This window comes from Lytechinus variegatus, chromosome 18 (genome assembly GCF_018143015.1).
Source record: "Lytechinus variegatus isolate NC3 chromosome 18, Lvar_3.0, whole genome shotgun sequence".
In the NCBI taxonomy this organism is placed as follows: Eukaryota; Metazoa; Echinodermata; class Echinoidea; order Temnopleuroida; family Toxopneustidae; genus Lytechinus; species Lytechinus variegatus.
This window is the reverse complement of record NC_054757.1, coordinates 10,439,418-10,459,881: the sequence shown is the minus strand read 5'-3', so window position 1 is coordinate 10,459,881 and position 20,464 is coordinate 10,439,418. Positions and strand designations below refer to the sequence as shown.

The window sequence follows — 20,464 nt, the reverse complement described above, 5'->3', positions numbered from 1 at the left end:
ACATCCGATTTTGATGAAATTTTCAGCATTGTGCTTGTCTGATTTTTCTCTATTGATTCAAATCAACATTTTTCTGAGGTGGACTTGACCTTTAAAAAGGAAAGCAGCATTACCATAGAGATGCTTTATAAAACTAATTGAGTGGGGTATGAGGTTAGGGCCAGGGATGAGAAAAAGAAAATATGAATTAGAATAGATTGGAGAATGAGTGAGTGAATATAACCCTGCAGTGAACTCACATTGTTTGCCTTGCAACCATGCATGAAAATATTTTGAAATAAGGTATTTTATAATCTTGGCAGTGGCCTTTATTTCATTGTGTAGGAAGAGACCGCAGGGTGAGTGCATTCATGTACATGATGTACACGCCCACCAAGCTTGTTATGATTATGAGCTGATTATGATCTTTGTCATTCTTGTGCACTGGACTATCAATCTGTAGTATAGTCTCACCTCTTTTTAAAAAGCTCAGACTTATTTCTTTATTTCAGCTCGTTTTTATGATTTGCCTTGTCTGGTCAGTGATGCAATGTCATGTAGTCTTGGATGATTTCATATTTTGTTGTAGAGATTTCAGGGGAAAAAGCTTTCCTCCAGTCATGGAGATGAGCCAGCCTTGGAATGTTCATGCATGACCCGTATGGGGTCTGAACTGTGAGACTAGATGAATGCGGTAAGAGGGGATGCCCCGAAATGATGTGCCTGCGCACCAGGGATTTACATGCTGAGCATAGGCACTATAGATATGCCTGCCATAAATGCTGTACTGATCGTATCAGTGTTCATTCTGATGCTCACTTCCTTACCACATGGTTGCAAGCTTTGATACCTGCCCATCTATATTCTATATTATTGCTCTTGCTCAGCCTGTCAGCTTAATTGTGATTGGGAATTCACATTGTCGTAAGTGCAGCTATGATGTTCATAAATAGTGTTTAATATAATTATTGAGAGAGAAAGAGTAATGGAAAGAGGCAAGAAGCCCTATTTGATTTTACAGCTATGCTCTGCTAATTTTATTGATAGGTAGTTTTGCGATTGACCTTGTGTGTGATTTGCTTTTGGTGACTTTGGAGGTAAACAAAGTATACCTACACAGTGCAGCAAATAGTGATATGCCACTGTGACAAAAACCTATTTGGTGTGATAGTTCACGGTGCAAAACACTTAAGTGATACTGATAGTACACAGAGCAATGCAGTTTTATGTATAAGATAATAGACAGTGCAAAACTTTTCAGTTTCATGCATGAGTAATTATTTAAACTTGAAACTGTAGGGCAAACAGAATGAGAGGTCAACAAAATATTATTTGTGTGTGACAGGCAAATTTACAATATCATTTCATTTATTTCAACCTCTTGGTCAGTGCTTGATTCACTGTTTGCCCTAGATATGTGAAATAAAGAGGTAAATATGGATTTGAAATCTTGCTGTATTAACTGTGTATGTAAATATTGAGAGCTGTTCAGTAGTGAATCTACTCATATAGGAGGTCGTCCTGAAGAGAAAAAGCAACATTTTACTTAAAGTATTTTAATAATTGAAGATTGAAATATTTCTGTTTTTTGTAATATTAGTGCACTTTGAAGATTGCCAGACATAGCAACAATATAGCAAAGCAAAAAATAACCAAAATATGTTTTTTTGGGGGGGGGTTCAAAAACTTGATGGAATTAAACTAAAATCAATTTTCCAGAGGAGAGGTACAGCATTTATTACTGTAAATTTCAATCATCAGATATTAAAGGATAATACTGACATTGACTGCTCCCATTCACTACATTGTCAACAATCCCTTTTTCCACTTTTCTTAAATCCTACATGTACTCTGATTCCACATTTTCTTTTGATCTACTGAAATTTTTTTGCATCTTATCTTATACATTTGTTGAGCATTAACTATTTTTGTAATACATTAATTTATTTAATTTTTAATCATGTAGATTTCCCTGTATGATATATTTCCTTGAAGAGAATACTTGTTTAATAAATGTTTGTTACTGATACTGTCATTGTATTTGTACAGCATTTATGTTGTTTAAAATGTCAAAAAAAAATCAAAATGTAATCACCAAGGAAATTGTTGGGGTTTCAAATATTTGCAATATTGGAAAAATAAGGATGCAAGTACATGCCTGCAATATCCCCTAGCAGTGTATCAAGAATATAATTTGGAATCAAATACATTCTACACTTTATTTTGATGATAAATCAGGGCTCCACACTAACCCCCTTTTTTTCTACTGGTCCGAATATAAAATTTACTGGTCACCAAAAAGGTAGGAAAACATTAAAGAGTCTTGAGTTTATTTTACTGTCTTTAATATTTGCTTTTATTGCCCCCCAAAAAAACAACAACATTCAAACAGTACACATACAAAATAATTCATTAGAGCCATTTTTGTCCCGCCTGCATAGCAGAGCGAGACTATAGACACCGCTTTTCCGACGGCGATTGTGGTGGCGTCAACATTGAAATCTTAACCAAGGTTAAGTTTTGGAAATGTCATCATAACTTAGAAATTATATAGACCTAGTATTAACATCCTGCCTGAGTTTCAGGTTACATGACGAAGGTCAATGGTCATTTAGGGTCAATGAACTTAGACCATGATGGGGGAATCTATCGAAATCTTAACCAAGGTTAAGTTTTTGAAATATCATCATAACTTTGAAAGTATATAGACCTACTTCATGAAACTTGGACATAACTCATAAGAATGATAGTGTATCGTTGAAAATTCTGCCTAAGTTTCAGGTCACATGACCAAGGTCAAATGTCATGTAGGGTCAGTGAACTTTGACCATGTTTGGAGGTATATTTGTAGAGTCATCATCATAACTTTGAAATTTTATGGATCTAGTTGATGAAACTTAGGACATAAGAGCAATTATGTATCCCTGAACATCCTGTGCAATTTTCAAGTCACATGACCATGGTCAAAGGTCATTTAGGGTCAACAAATTTTGATAATGTTGGGGGTATTTGTGGAATTGTCATCATAACTTTAAAATTTATAGATATAGTTCATAGAAACTTGGGACATACATGTAAGAGTAACCATGTACCCCTCCCCGAATATGTTGTCTGTGTTTGAGGTCACAAAACCAAAATAAAAGGTCATTTAGGGTCAACAAACTTTAAAAGTTTATAAATCTACATGTAAGGGTAACCATGTATCCCTGAATATCTTGTGCTTGTTTCAGGTCACATGACCAAAATCAAAGGTCATATGACCAAAATCAAAGGTCATTTAGGGTCAATGAACTTTGGCTGTGTTGGGGGTATTTGTTGAATTGGCATCATAACTTAGAAAGTTTATGGATCTACACACATTAGTTCATGAAACATAGACATAAGGGTAATCAAGTTGTTTTGCATATATCTAAGGTTACATGATCATGGTCAAAGGTCATGTTGGGTAAATGGAAATTTATCATATGAGTGTTTTCTTTTATGAATAATTATTTAATAGCTGTTTTAAAAGTCAGCACCGCTGGTATACCAATTCGCATGATGCAGGCGAGACTGCCAGAGGTGTTCTACTTGTAAAGTTTCAGAGAGCCATTATTTCATAGGTGCCAGAACCATTTTTATAATTTACAAAAGGTGAGAATAAATTGTTGTCATCAGTTTGATATATTTTTTACTGGTCATGTCAGGCCAGTTAATCTGGCTTTTTCTGAAAAGTTACTGGACTGTCAGCAATTTTTACTGGCCTGGGACTGTCTGGTCGGTCATAATATTCCACTTTTAATGCTTACGTTGAAACAGAAGGGCTTGAATTGACCCAAGGCCATGACCTCCAATACGTGTACCCTCAGAAATAGGCTTTGATATATTTTTTACTGGTCATGTCAGGCCAGTTAATCTGGCTTTTTCTGAAAAGTTACTGGACTGTCAGCAATTTTTACTGGCCTGGGACTGTCTGGTCGGTCATAATATTCCACTTTTAATGCTTACGTTGAAACAGAAGGGCTTGAATTGACCCAAGGCCATGACCTCCAATACAGTGTACCCTCAGAAATAGGCTTGATGCCATTCCAGTTCCAAATGTGTGTGGACTTAGGGCCAAAATAGGAGCCTTTTTTTAACTGGCCTTGGATATCCCCTAAAGTGAGCACAGCTGTCCCTTTCTTTTATGCGTCCATAAAAAGTGGCCCCGCTCCTTTAAATTCTTCATTTCAGCATTGAAACAGTGTTTCTAAAGCGCTGTACAGACGTAATTAGTTTAGGCCTTCAGGGGCTTTTCAGTACCCTTGTACTTTGGAATGGGATTATGTCATTGTGAGGGGATTCCCATTCTGATATTGCGACATACTATACAAAACTGTTTCCTGGCACTGTATTGTGCGAATATTGAGACTGAAGTTTGCCTTCTGCTAACTACCCTCTGCAAGCCATGTTAAATTCATTGAAAGGGGAAGCCATTCCAACAAAAACTTAATGAAAAGAGCAAAATTAAATAGACTACAAAAAAGTAAAATTTCCTCAAAATCAGATGTTAAATAAGGAAGTTACAATATTTCAGTTTTGCTTAATTTCATAAAACATTTTAAATTTAATCCATGTTTGTATGCAGTTGAGAGAGCCAGTGACTGTACTGTATTTATTTCTCATCATTCTCTTTGAATATGTAGGATTGCCTATGTGACCACCACTTGTAAAGATGCTTCCTGATTCTTGAATGTCAAATTTGAAAATAAGTTGAATATTTATCATATCTAATATTACTGACGAGAAAGAGTGAGTGTGTTAGCAACCTATTCATTTGCATATCATCTGTGATTTTACCTGTGTATTAAGATATAAGAAACTTTTAAAATGTCATCTTTCTTTTTTTTTACAGCCAAATTTGATTAAATGTTGAATGTTATGTAATGTCTTCATTTAAACTCACTTTGTGGTGGAAGGAATTATTCTTTTAAGAGGCTGAAATGACCATGGAAACTGGAATACAATATTGATTTCACTTTGTTAGGTCTAATTTTTAGAAGTTTAATTTTACAACTTTTACAAATTTATGCAATTGATTACCCATTGACATTGCATAGTGATGAGATGTCTATTTGATAAACCTGATTTTATTTGATAAACTGTTTTCAGTGCTCAAATTAGGAATGCAAAGGGGCAAACCCACTTTTTTAACCTGAACGAACTTTGGCAGAGACCTAGTGATCACTTTTCCTGTTGGGTCTGTTTTTAGTCTGTCTGTTCAACTTGCTCTCATTTCTTTATTTCTGCACAAATTATGCTCATACTTAGCACATATGATCCTTTGGTAATACCACATGTAAGCTCATGAGAAAGATGTGGTCAAAGGTCATTTAGGGGTCAAAATGTCAAATGATATGAAGTCTCCTTTTTTTGGAAGTTTTGTTCAATTTGCTCTCATTTCTTTATTTTTGCAACAGTTTTGATCACTGGGGTCCTTGGGTAATATCACATGTGCATTGTTGAGGATGATGGGGTCAAAGGTCATCTAATGGTCAAAGGTCAAGTTTTTGTTAAGCTTGCTCTCGTTTCTTATATTACTTCATCAATTATATTTCCACTTGGTATGTATGATCATTGGGTAAAACCATGAGTATCTATAAGGATGGTGGGGACAGAGGTCATCTAGGGGTCAAAAGGTCAAATGATATGAGGTCATGTCCATCCTTTTCTAGCTTGTGCAACTTGTTTTTCCATCAATTTTGATCACACTTGGATCATTGGGTAATATTACATGTGTGTAGTATTACCATTGGGTAATATTACATGTGTGTTGTTGAGGATGATCATTGGGTAATACTACTTGTGTGTTGTTGAGGATGATGGGGTCAAAGGTCATCTCTGGGTTGAAAGGTCAAGTTTTGTTCTAATTGCTCTCATTTCTTGATTTCTGCATGAATTATGTACAGACTAGGTACAGATGATCCTTGGGTAATACCACTTGTGTGTTCATGAGGATGATGGGGTCAAAGGTCATCCAAGGGTGTAAAGATCATATTGGATATTTCATTGATTGCGAAAAGGTGAGGCTCATGGTTTGTGAACCACCTTGTTTAAAATAAAGTGGTGCTCCTTTAGGGTGCATTCCTAGACCATTAAAAAAAGACCATTAATGGGACACGTGCACTGGATTACCATAGGGCACCGAGGCCACCAGCAAAAAGGGCACTTATTTTGGCCTTGAATTGACAAGTATTTGGAGGGTATCACAGCCATTTCTGAGGGCATGGGGAGGCTGTGGCCTTGTTATATTTCATAATTTTTGAAGTGAGATCGGATGTGCTTTACCAAAGAGCAAATTTTACAAATTTAATGTTCAAGTTTTATAGGCCTACGTAGTCACTTGATGATTCATCAATACCCTATTTGTATATAATTTTCAAACAGGAATAACTTGCAGTTCCTACAATGTAGGTTTCAACATGCTGTGTGCGTAAATTCAATTTTAATGTTTCATGCATGTCTGCTTGTACACTACAGTGCTTCATAAAGAATACTTTATGCTCCTAGTTTCACTTTGCACAGAAAAGTACATATCCCTGCATTCCACAGAACAATGATTTCATACTGCACTTAAATAGTGTATTTGTGAAAACGAAATAAATGTAGATCTTTTCATGATCGATCTATATTGTAGAATGCAACAATAGTGTGCAACTGGTGTGGCCTTTGACTTTCATTGTAGTTGTAAGGTGCATGCTGTGGGGAATTAAAAGACATTGGAACCTGGCTTCGGAAAGTAAGCCCATCAGAGAAGCATTGTGGGAAACTGTTTTTTAAATAGAAAGGTCATGATTATAATGTACAAATACACACACACCTGAACATACTCGGCATTGCATGGTCCTTAGATCAAACTTTATACTCTAGCTAAAAAAAAACTTTTTCAAACTCTATTTTTTTATGTCTTTGGTTGAACTTGATACAGACATATATGGCAAAGTCTTTGGCATTACCAAATCAGCAAATCTTCAACCTGATTTTCTATGTCTTGGTTGAACTTGATTCAGATGTATGGCATAGTCTTTGGCATTACCAAATTTTCAACCTGATTTTCTATACTCTTGGTTGAACTTGATACAGACATATGCCTATGGCATAGTTTTTGGCATTACCAAATTTTCAACCTGATTTTCTACAATGTATGTCTTAGTTGAACTTGATACAGACATATGGCATAGTTTTTGGCATTACCAAATTTTCAACCTGATTTTCTACAATGTATGTCTTAGTTGAACTTGATACAGACATATGGCACAGTTTTTGGCATTACCAAATCTTCAACCTGATTTTCTATGTCATGGTTGAACTTGATACAGATTTACATGGCATAGTCTTTGGCATTACCAAATCTTCAACCTGATTTATGCAATATATTGTGCCAAGCTGCATTCCAGACCTACATGTACATCTAGGCCTAGTATTTGACTTAAAAGAATATTCTATTTATAAAAAAATCAATTTAAAAAATCAGATTTTTCTTTGTAAGACATCTTATCAGGCATGTTTTTGCAGGACCAAGCAGACTCGATGATTTCATTCTAGTTGTAGGTTGCATGCTATTAGTTTCCTGTCTCCATTTTCAACATGTTTTTACTGAATGTTACCAGTCTGCCTTGGGTAGGGTCACCCTATTGTGGGAGTATGTCAGTCTGCTTGCAAGACTTGCTGTGATTTACTCCCTGCACGATTAGAAAATTCTCAGTTTCAAATCTGTGTTCTTCAAGCTGTGTACTCTGTACCTAATAAGTGAGTGATTATGAAGATGATAAATATTGAAAATATCTATATTGGGGTAAAGGCCGGGGTAAAGGGCAAAGATGATGACTGTTTGCATAACTTCTTGTATACAGGCAATCCCAAGTGTATTCATAGTCACCATTCCCTTTGCTTCAAGATAATATCTGTGCATAGGACAGCAGATATCTACTGTAAAAATAATGAAAGTTGAAGAGCATGATTATCTGTTTTAATTCTCTCTACAGTTTGATCAATCATACCTCTGTTAACAATTATAAGCATTCACTTTCTTGATTCCTTATTATCACTTCACATTTTGGGGTCATCATTTGGTTTTTGTTGGAGTTCTCATTGGTCTTTGTTGACCTTTGAAGTCTTCTGTTTGTAGGGTTGTTTGAAAACAGTTGCTCAATGCCAAATAATGTGCTTTTCCTTTTTTCCCAGTTAGTGGATACTCACCAGAACTGGGTGGTTTGTGTACAAAGTCAATGGCAGTACTGCGGCCAGTGGGTTAACCCCTTTCCTACTGATATTGGGTCAGTCTCTGTAAGAGAATGATTTTCAGAATGTTACCATACCTTAATATTCTCTCTCTTTTTTTTTGGGGGGGGGTTATTTTTAAGAAAATTGAATTCTTTGCAAATTGATTTATTTTTACAGAAATATTCAATGACAAAGAATTTAACAACTGCAGTGTACAAGTAATTCTTACCTTCAGCACCACATTAAAGAATGGGACATTGAGCTTCATCTTCCGCTGCTATTCATGTATAAGATGATTTACTGAAAAATTGTTGACATTAATTGAATGTATTTTCTCTCATTTGACAGTGAAACTATTCCTTTCAGTGGATCTCCCTATTTACAGACATTTACATCTTCACTTTTAAAAAAAAATGTGCATTAAAAATTATTGTCAATGAAATTAAATAATGATTCAGGTTTGTATTTATTGGTTATCTGTTAATTCTCAGTTGTGCTATTGAATGTTATGTAATGTATGTTATGGTTTTTGTAATAATTTCTGTCAGAAATGAATTGAAATACAAATTTGAATTTGAATGAAATTGATTGATTTTGGAACAACTTTCCACTGCAGGATGGGCTTATAATGATGAGATATCAACATGCATTCCATACTTTTTATGTGAAAGCTGTTTGCTAGCATTTAAACCTCAAACACCCTATGAGCCAGGGTGTGTATTCAATATTTCACATTTTTCAATCTATCTGTATAAAAAATAACCTTTATATATCAATCAGTGCTGTTCTTGAGCTTATACCTCGGTCACATTTGCATCATGGCGGCCGTACGGCGAGTCGAAAACAGCCGTTTTAACATTTTTTAATACCAGCTACACATAGATGGTTTGAATAATTATGAATAGACGGCTGTTTTCGACTCGCCGTAGAGCAAATGTGACCGAGGTATAACTCACTGCTGAACATTGAACAATTTTCATGAGAATGTGTACATTTCATTGCATCTTTATTTCACAAGCCAATCAAAATAAGCTGATAAAAACAACATAAATGCAGTGTAATCATGACAATTTACATAATGATGTAGAAGCTCATCACAGATTGTAATAAATAGAGGTATAACAACATGACCTAAACATCCCAAAAAATATTTTTAAAAGCACAAGAATTTTTTCCAAAGGATCAGACCAAGCTTCAGTATTATATCGGACTATTTTTTGTGATGCTGGTAAATATTTGATAATCATTTGGGTTCAACTAGAATTTGATTAATTAATTATCTACTTTTATTTCTCCCCCAGGGTGTGAAAAATGAGGAAGTATGACGGGAACTGGAATTACACTGAGTGAACGTTTTAAAGGTCTTAACCCTTGGAAACTGCCCTCACTAGAAAGAGAATTAGAACATCGTTCCACGTCAAACCTGTCATTAAATGAAATCTTGAAGTTGAGCTCTCTTGAAATAACTGTCAATGGAGAGAGTAAGAGTGGACATTCAAAGGTGGCAAGTGCCAAGAAATATGCCACTACATCTCTACATAAGTTGTTCAGTCAGAAACCAACAAAGAAGGAAGCCAAATTTGAGAAACAGAAGAGCAAATCTAAGGAAAAAGGAACTGATCAAAAGAAGAGAATTGATCAGTCAGGTGCAGAGAAAGTAAAGCAAAATAAATCTGCAGAGAAACCAGGAGGAGCAATTCAACGGAAACCTGGCAATGATAAGACACTCAATGGATCTAAACAAATGAAGAATGGGCCTTCCAAAGGTTTGAGTAATCAGCAGCAGAATGGAGTTACACCAAGTGTTGAAAGACCAAGGGATCCACGTTTATTGTATGGCAAAGGAACGTACAGCGTACTAGCGAAGAAAGCTGGAGTGGTGTCCCAATCTGTCAAAGCAGGAGATGGAGCAGAAAACTCAGAGAAATCAGAAAGTCCAGCTAAGTCAGGAAATCCAGGCAAATCTGAACATGCAGGCAAACCTGGAAACCAGAGGAAAATTGAAAACCAGGACAAAACTACATGTAGAAATCCAGTTAAAAAGAAAAAAAGCTTTGAAGACTCACTTTTGTCTGGTAGTGTTACTGGTTTGGAGGCTGTTGGGAAAAAGTCAGATGGAGATAAGACCATCAAGGTTGTAAAAAGAAATGCAGTTACCAAAGAAATAACTGGGGTCGTGGAGATGAATTTGAAGAAGAAACCTGAGCAGAATACTGACCAGAATAAGCTCCAAGTGAAGGAATATCACTCAAGTCACAATGCTCTTAAGCGAATAGCTGAATCCAAGAAGGCAGAAGAAGCAGCCTCAGCAGTTATTCCTGATGCAGATAACAAGATACCAATAGTTGTGAAAGGTATCCTCAAGAAGGATAATCCATCTATTGACATGGTTGAAACAACTGAACAAAGGCTGAAGAGTACAGGGACTTCTTCAACCGAAGTGTCTGGGTGTGATAGAAATGCAGTGAAAGAGGATCAACCAAAACAATTAATAATGAAGCAAAGTGCAACTCCCGAGGTACTTGGGAAAGGAGATGTCAAGGGATCCACAAACGTCACCAAGCCTATACAAGATGTGAAAAACCAAACCATTTCTGTTGCTCCCAACACTCCAAACATTGTACTGAAATTTTCAATCACACCTTCCATAGATAATGGTAAAATTAACTTGACAGTTGTTTCATCTTCTGAAGATGATCAAGAGACATCCGACTCCAAAGAGCAGAAAGAGCAAGTGGACATTCCATTATCAATAGAAGACAGTTCCAAAGCAGCTACTGCATCTGTGAATGAACCAAAAGACTTAAGCCAATCAGTACCCTGCTCTATAACAGATGAAGAACTGAAGAAGGGATCCCCTATTGAGGTTCGTATTTCTAATGGTGTCAGTGGTCAAACCAAAGGAAGTTGTGCCAACATGGGCATTCACAATCAAAGCCCAACCAGTGTAGCAAATAATACCCATACATGCATGAATGGATCAAATCCACACCAAAGTCCAGTAGCCTCTTCAGGATGTGTCTACACGACAGCAAGAAAAACAGCTCAGGTATCTACTCATCAATCTGTTGTGCAGGTAAATAATCGTCCTCCGGTCCCAATATCCTATGTGTATGGGACTGTGGTTAGTCCAAGAAAGACGAAGCCAGGTCAAACTAAGGCAGTTCCAACACCACACCAAAAAGACATTGACCTGGGCAGTCCACAGGTTCCAGCTGCTAGTACCGAGAATATGCCGATAACTGTGTGTATACAGAAAAATATGCAAACCTCCAACAAAGTTATCAAAGCTAAGGAGAGTCCTATTAAACCTGTACATCGAACATTAACTGCTATAGCTAGAGCATCAGAACAGGATTTTGAAAGTGCCAGTGAAAAGGTAACTGTGACATCCGTTGAAAAGAAAATTACAGGAGGTGATAATCTTGAAGTTGTGGACATGGATATTTCCACGCCTGCCCATAATGCACCTAGCAGCAACGAAGGTATCTCAACTGAGACAGAGGTGCCATCATTAAGTATTGGTAAAACCTTGGAACCCCATTCTGCTTTGCTGGCCATTGAAGATACAAATATCAAGAATGGTATCAAGGAATCCCAGACCACTGAGATACGGGAGAGTAAGGTCATTTGCTCATCAGCCGTGTCTAATATGGAGAGTAGTCTTGAGGATCAATTGGAACAAGTTTCAAACTGGACAACATACCTGCATGAAGACACCAACAGTCCATTGAAATCAGCTTTTGGTTCCAAGCAGTCATTTAAAGAAGCTCTCTCATCACTCAAAAGCACCATGCAGACCTCAAGCCAGAGTAGAGACCTTGATGAAAGCAGTGATGAAGCTACTATCCACAATCAGGCAATAGAAATTCAAAAGGGTCCATCCTCAAGCATTGATCAACCTACGTTTCAGGTTGGTGTTGCTACTCATGAGAGCCGATTAGCAGAAAAAGTAGTTTCTCCTATTGGCTGCTCAGTGCCAAAGATTGTTTCTGAAGTTTCTGGTAGTGCAGAAAAGCCAGGATGTACACTGCCATTACCTTGCTTAGATGTTTCCACAGCTCTACCTTGCCCTGATCGTGCAGATGAGAATGTCTCTGTCCAGAACACCTCAAGAATGGAAATAACCAACGCGTCAAATGTTGAAAGTGAAAAAGGAAATGTCACATGTGTACAGACAAACCCACAAGAAGCAGTTACTGATGAAAGAAATCCTCTTTCTCTTCCTAAAAGCAACAAGTTAGCCAAGTCAGGAAATGGTGATAAACTTGAACCTCAAGAAAAGATAAGTGCTATGTTCAAGGATGATGTGGTTGATATTTGTGAAATCCCCAGGGTGGATGTCATAAACAAGGCCATCTTTGAAGAAGCATTGAAACAATCTAAATCACCTGGTACACCCGTAGAAGATGAGTATTCAGACCAAGGCCCCTTTGAAACACAGAGCACCAACAAGATATTTACCTCATCAGATATTGAAAATCACATGTCCAAGAGATTCTTGGAAGAAAACAACAACTATCATGTCAACAGAAACCTTTCGCATTATGGCATGAAAGAGGCAAGGAACAGGGATCAGTCAGCCTTTCCACAGCGCTTAAACAGAGGCAACAATAGATACCCTGATAGCCCAAGAAATGGCCCAAAACCTGTCTACATGAGAGAACTCAGTAATGTCAGTGATATCAGTATGGGAGATGAGTTTGACAGTGTAGGAGATGATTACAACCAAGAAGCAGTGGAACCATTGCTTGTAAGAGGATCTACAGCAAGAGACACAAGAAGAACAGATCACACAGAGTACCCAAGAAATAATCCGAAGATGTCAAGGAGGGATTCATATGAACAGGATGGGGATTATGCCCAAAGGAGTATGACTACTCATTCACGGGAAGAAACGCGTCCTCACTACTCAAACTCTCCTCCTGGAATGGAACAAAATGCCAACAATGAAAGAGTTGATGCATATCCACAACTGTCACAGGAAGTACGCAGATATGAAGGACCAAGAAGATCTCCCAATGATATGGGAAAGGATTGCTCCTATTCCTATCCAACAGAAAGGAGTCAGATATATGAAGATCCAGATAGACCAACCCACATGTATAGAGAGGAGAGTTCCAACTCAACTATGTATGCAAAAAGTGATGGTGAGCGTTCCAGAAGAAATTCTGGAGGATATTTCCAAGGAACTGGACATCACCCAATGGTAAATGAACAAATGACAGCTGTTCAGGCACTGCAGCTTCAAATAAATGCTGCTGTTAATCCAGCTCACAGAGCAGCTCTTGTATTGGCATTGCAAGCTATCACAGGACCTCAAGTGCAGTCATCTGCTGGAGAAGTGCCTCCGCATGCCAAGGTATCTTCGATTCGAGACAGACAGTCAGATTACAAAGAAGTGTCGGATGAAGGATCATCAAATCGCTTTCATAATGATAATGCCTACAAAGATCCTGGCAACAGGAAGGTTGAATTCACAGTTGTTTTGAGAGATGATGATGAAAAATTATTGCGGAAAGATGGTACCAAGAAATCAAGGACAGGAGACACTAGCAAGGGCCTAAGGCCTTCTTATGATGATCAGAAGAGGATCACCGAGTCCTCTATGAAGCGTGAACAGGATTCCCATTACAATCGAGCTGTTGAGCTCACTAGTGATCCTCATGAAAATCCAAGCCAAGATACTTTTCAGAAAGACAGAAAGATTTATCATCAAGTATCACCTCTTGACTATCAAAAAAGCCATTCTTGTAGTACTTCATCTGAACGGGCAAATGACAGGCATTCATCCAGTAGAGAAAGACATGCCAAGGCATCACCAGAAGGAAAAGAAAAGAAAGAAAAGAAGTCTGTAAATAAGAAATCAAAGAAAAGGGCAAAAGACTTTCACGGGCGTCCACTTATCAAAGATAGGACAAATAAAACTGATCCTCATTCTATTCCACTTGAGAACGAGGACACTGTACACCAAAGGATTGATCCAAGGAGAAGTGTGACTCCAGATCCTGAGTGTGGGCATAAGGAACTCAGGCGATTAAAGTGGCCTCGAGGCAAAGTAAAAAAGCACAAGCAAAAAGACAATGCAACTCGATCTAAAACAAATGGGAGTTTATCTGGTTCAAGGAAGCTGAAAAGTAAGAAAGAAGAAACGTTTGAAGGAATATCTAAAAGGTTACCTCAGAATGAGAAACTAGTTAAAGAAAGTGTTGCAGAGAGAGTTATAAATACTGAAGCGGTTGGCAAGAAAGATGAGCAAACATCTGATGGGAAGTTTCAGAGGCAACACAAGGAGGCTTTCAGTGAGGTGTCAGATAAACCAGGTCAAAATACAATTGAAAACTTTGTAAATGAAGCAAGGCTTGATTTTAACAAGGATGATGTTGAAAGCGAAGAAGAAAATTATCATAGTTCAGGGGGAAATACATGGCCACTGTAAAACAAACAGAGTTCGAAGTAAAATTACAAAGTGCAGTCCAGTGGGTACTACTTCAGTAGATCATTCGAACACTAGGAGGGGAAGTGATGATGACAGGATAGATACCCCAAGAGAATCTTTCACTCCTGAAAGCAGCCATTCAGGCGGGAAGAAGAAAAGGAAAAGTCCAGATTCAAAGCAGTATGATTACGATGAGAGACATGAATCTCATAAACACTCTCCTCAGAAGAGAAAGCTAAGTGATAGGACACCTGAGAGGCACAAGAAATACAGACACACTGGACATGACAAGGAGAAACCAAGACACAAAAGGAAATATTCTTCAGATTCAGAAAGTGATATTGATAGTGACAGGGAGCATGTTCATGAAGCAAGAAGCAAATTGAAGCGATACGGACACTTCTCTCGATTTTCAAAAGCTTCTGACTGGAGGTCAGTAAGGAGCGGGCCACTAAGACCAAGGTCTAGCATAAGATCTCGTACCCCATTCCAGAGATTTGATTACAGGAAATATATATACCCAGGGAACTTAGGAAAGCCTTATGGAAACCAAAGAATTATCAGTACTTACAGAGGAAGAGGAAGGGGGTTCTTACATGGCCGTACACCTGTGTTTACTCCGTGGAGGGAAAGGGGCCGCTATGTCATTGACATTACAAAAGAAGTGAAGAACACTCCTACCATGTCTATGACAGAACTTGGTTATAAGGATATTACTCCCTGGCAAGATATCCATGTTGACCTGTCAGAGATTAAAGCAAAAATGCTTGCTGTAGAAAAGAGCTCAAGAGAGGTTAGGAAAGCATCATCCCAATTACAGGTTGCTCCTTTATTGAAGCTCCAGATGGCAGCATATGATGCTTTAGAGTGCATTATGACACAAGTGAGTAGTAGGATCTCATATGACAGACGTGAGATGTACCTGCATAGGAGGAAGTATGAGATTTTGATGGCAGACATCCGAGTTCATGCAGAAGCCCTTGGGAAGTTGATACCACCTGAACAGGAGGAGGCAATGATGGCCGAGTTTGTCCCCAATACAACCGGTATTCCTAGAATTACTCCAGCAATTGAATTGAAGGTTATGAATTGGTTGTCTTTGATGAAGAACTCAGGAGTGCTGATGGCTGTTAGAGAACTGATCAAGAAAAAAATTAGGAGTCTTCAAGACAGAGTTGATGCAATGACAGCTTTGGAAAGGAGACAGTCAAGAAGGCTAGACGAGCGCATCAATAGAATTACCCCAAGAAGTAGGCAGTGGTCAGGAAGTGACATTTCACCAGACACCACCAGGCCTGAAGGTGAAGTTCACAAAGATGCAGAACAAAGAATTCAGAATGCAGAGACTTCACCTGAAGTTCTATCATGTCCAGAGTTTGGCCCTAGCACCCCTGTAACCGAGATTCAGAGTATGCCTGAAGCATTTTCAGAGATCCGTTTGCCTACACACTATCTTGTGGCCTATCATGACAACCTTCGTGAACCTAGTCCATCTTCAGCCTTCAGAAATCCACCAGAACCAGTCAGAAGGCTTATCAGTTCTTGTGAAGAAAACCAAGAACTTGTAGATATTCCAATTTATCGTGATGTCAATGAAACAAGATCATTCAGCCTTATTGACATTCCACCAAACAGAGAACAAAGGCCAGTAGGTGGTGACCAAAATGCTCAACCAAGTCAGGTCCTACCAATTGGTTTCTGTAAGGCAGACAGTGGCTCTGTTAATGTGATGGGCACTCCACAGGAAATGCCTCTAGAACATCAAGTTGTCTCTGAGGTGTCATGTGATCAAGCCACTCCAACTGGGTTTCTAAATTGCTCTCAACCTGCTACCACACCAATGCACCTATCCCAACCAATGTTCTACATCTCCAGAGTACAGAGATTTGCCTCCAGGACACTGATGTCTCCAGAATCGGGTTCTGATCTACAAACCCTTCTCAAGAGTGAAGCGGAAAAGAACTCGAAACGAAATAAAGTACAACGAACACCATCATCTTCAGATGAGCAGACAAGTCAAGGCGACACTTATGTAGGAAAACCTGAAGTGAAATCTCCCAGGTATTCCAAGAAGCGGCATTTCCTGGCAAAGTTCCAGTCAGAGGGAACAAATAAGAGTCCGAAAGGAGAATCCTCAAAGCTGGAGCTGTCATCTCCAAGGATGAATAATAAAAACTTGAATAAGATGTACAATGAGTATGAGGAGAGCTGTCTTGTTGAGGAAAGTGCCAAAGAGAGTGCTAAAGTTGGGAACCAAGAATCATTACCACCTACATGTACATCTAATGCTGAAAGTCTTCCAAGTAATGTAGGATCATAGAGAGAATCAAGAGGAAACTACAATATGAGGTAAGCATTGATCAGGGGGGTGTTTCACAAAGATTTAAGTATGACTTAGGTCGCACTTAAATGTCGACGCGTACATGATATGCAACGCGCAATCTTATTGATCAATACGCAGTAGTGCGCGTCCTCTTGGCATGATCTGACTAATGCTGTCATGCCTTTGTACTTTGCGCAAATAGACATTTAAGTGCGACTCTAAGTCATACTTAAATCTTTGTGAAACACCCCCCAGATCATAAAATATGACCCAGCACCACAAAACCCACAGAAAGTCACACTGTGTGATATTCAATTGGAGCCAATTAAGAGTATTTTGGTCAGAATGTTCAAATTTCAGATTTTGGTGTTTTCTGAAAGAGTATACTCTCCCCTATTTACTGTAAAAATGTGGATGTACTAATCGAACCTAAAGACCTATTTTTGTCTTATTGAGTTAATTTTAATCGGGTTTTATTTTCACGAAAACTTGAATATTCATCTTTCTTTGAAGTCCTATAAATGTAAAATAGGATTACTTCTAATATTGATACTTACAGTATTCAAACGAATGGACAGGTTGTAAGTAATTAGAGTGTGAACTTTGGGGGCAAGCTGTTAAATCTTTCTATCAAATTCTGTTGATTTTTAATCTTTTGTCTACAATACACAATAGTGGAAGAGCAAGTGCTCTTTGATAGGCTAGTAATTTTTAATCCCCCTTTTCTCAAAAGTGTTCCATGAAACTTCTCTTACAAGTGTGGTTAGGGTCAATCATTGTGCATGGGTTATTTATCATTATAAAGCTTAGAATCTCCTCTACTAAAATGTCAATTTTGGGGACTTTTTGTGGTGCCTGGTCACAAATATTTCATACTTGAGATGAGATCGATTGTTACCTCTAATAACTGAACTGGAATCAATGAAGCAATATTGCACGAAGAGTATCATGGTCAAGTTCTTGAGCCAAAATTTGCTTGTAAAAATAGCCATTTTCTGTTGTTGATTGCTCATTAATTTTTTTTTTTAATTTTATATGTTATATTTGTTTTATTGTATTTGTTGTACAGGTAACAGGAGTGAAAATGAGGGAGAACTTTTCTCAATCTTTCAAAAATTTCACACCTGTTTGATAGCTATTTCAATCAAGCAGGTTTTGGATTTGAAAAAAAAAGTTATTTCTTTGCTAAGCTTTTCATTTGCTATTATGTTTAATGATGGGCAAAGCAAATGGGATATTAATGAATATGACCTGTATTACTTGAATTTGTGTAGACACACGAGTTCAATTTATTCTCTGTCAGCATCTTTGAAAGTGCTGTCTTATGTTTCTCTCCCGATATTCTGTAGATTATTTACCCACTACAACTCAAATGACTCGGAAGGGCTTGTCTTCGATTCCTAGAGGTGGACCTGGATGTACAGTAGAGTCTTTGGCTGCTTCTGGATACTTCAGTAAGGAGAGATGTAAGAATACCCAGAGGTGGCCTGAAACAATATCAAAGAATCTCTCATTCTACATGATCTCTCAGGACAGTGTTAACTTCTTTTGCTACTCAGTACTTTCTCTCCAGCTGTGATTAAATGCCTCAGGGATACCTTATGTAGCGAAGAAGTCTAGATGGCAAGATTTGCGGTATTACCATCTTTGTTGTCTCTCTCTCTGTTGCATGGGCAGTAGGTAGGGAATGAAGGTAAGAACAATCTGTATTTTGGAGGTCTATGCAGGATATTACTCGTTTTACAGATGAGAATACAGAGCAACTATACAGGTAATGAAATCTTTGTTGATGGAGATGAACTTGGTAAAGCCAGTGTCTTGCTTGCTTTTCTTCAGTCTAGACAGGACAGAGAGAGAGAAGACCAACTGTATCATCAATAAAACTCTCCCAACATCTGGCCCTGTAAGGAGTTATCCAACTGCGTTTAAAGACTTGGGAATGTATACATGTAAGTGAACATGTAGTATCTGAAGTGACCCTCTGTATCATCAACCACTCTCTTAACACCTGGCCCTGTAAGGAGTTATCTGGCTGTGTTTAGAGACTTGGGAATGTATAAGTGAACATGTAGTATCTGGAGGTCGAAGATGAATTAAGGAACATAGTCGATATAAAAGACAATCATGAGATCCTGGTGTGACCTTCTGTATCATCAACCACTCTCCCAACAACTGGCCCTGTAAGGAGTTTAATCCGAGTGTGTTTAGAGATTTGGGAATGTATATTAAGTGAACATGTAGTATCTGGAGGTCGAAGATGAATTAAGGAACATTGTTGATATAAAGGACAATCATGAGAACCTGGTGTGACCTTCTGTATCGTCAACCACTCTCCCAACAACTGGCCCTGTAAGGAGTTTAATCCAAGTGTGTTTAGAGACTTGGGAATGTATAAGTGAGCATGTAGTATCTGGAAGTCAAAGGTAAATCAAGGAACATTTTTGATATAGAGGACAATCATGAGAACCTGGTGTGACCTTCTGTATTATCAACCACTCTCCAAACAACTGGCCCTGTAAGGAGTTAGATCTGACTTTGTTTAGAGACTTGGGAATGTACAAGCGAGCATATAGTATCTGGGAGTCAAACATATATCTCAAGGATTCCTTGATATTGTTTATATACTGTATAAGGACAATCATGTGTACCCTGGCTGACCTTCAACGATCATGAGAACCTGGTGTGACCTTCTGTATTATCAACCACTCTCCAAACAACTGGCCATGTAAGGAGTTAGATCTGACTTTGTTTAGAGACTTGGGAATGTACAAGCGAGCATATAGTATCTGGGAGTCAAACATATATCTCAAGGATTCCTTGATATTCTTTATATACTGTATAAGGACAATCATGTGTACCCTGTCTGACCTTCAATGAACTCCAGGAATAGAGATCCGAAACAACTGCGTCGAACTTCCTTTATTTCAGGAAACTGCAAAACAAGACATTTTCTATTAAAAAGTCAACCCAAGGAACTGGTACAGTGGTAAATATTTTCAGTTTTATTTTCTATTTGTATAAATGTTTTTATAAAGTGTTCTGATGAAATAATGAACTGCATATTCTTGTACTCTGTTTACCATGCTGAGGTGAACAGTATCTTTATCCTTAATTGTGCTCAATATAGTTCCATTGTGGCTTTGAGTTTCTATATTATTCATGAGCTATATTTACAACATTATCTGGATTTCAAGAGCCACTTGAGCTCCTGAAAAGCATGATACTTCCCTCAACACTGCTGCATTTTATTGTTAATAAAGCATGCTACGTTGCATGAATTGTATTCTTCCATTCTCTTGATTTATCATGGAATTTTTCTGAGCTGATTGATTTGATGATCCCATTATCAAGGTGTATTTTATAATGTACAGAAACGAGTTTAACCAAGTTCTTGAGACCAGGGGCCCATCTTACAAAGACTTGCGATTGATCCAATCAATCGCAACTATGGAAAGCCAGCAAGGTCAACATATAAAATGCAT

The 20,464-nt window shown here is 37.9% G+C and overlaps 1 protein-coding gene across 1 annotated transcript; it reads left to right on the top strand.

The window, feature by feature from the left end:
- The first annotated feature begins 739 nt into the window (after positions 1-739).
- LOC121431645 lies at positions 740-19,933 on the top strand. Its single transcript, XM_041629243.1, is given in 4 exon segments — positions 740-903; positions 9,522-14,629; positions 14,631-17,008; positions 18,332-19,933. Coding segments are annotated over 2 exon segments (7,437 nt in total). The 5' UTR covers positions 740-903; positions 9,522-9,541; the 3' UTR covers positions 16,980-17,008; positions 18,332-19,933.
- Positions 19,934-20,464: the final 531 nt, after the last annotated feature.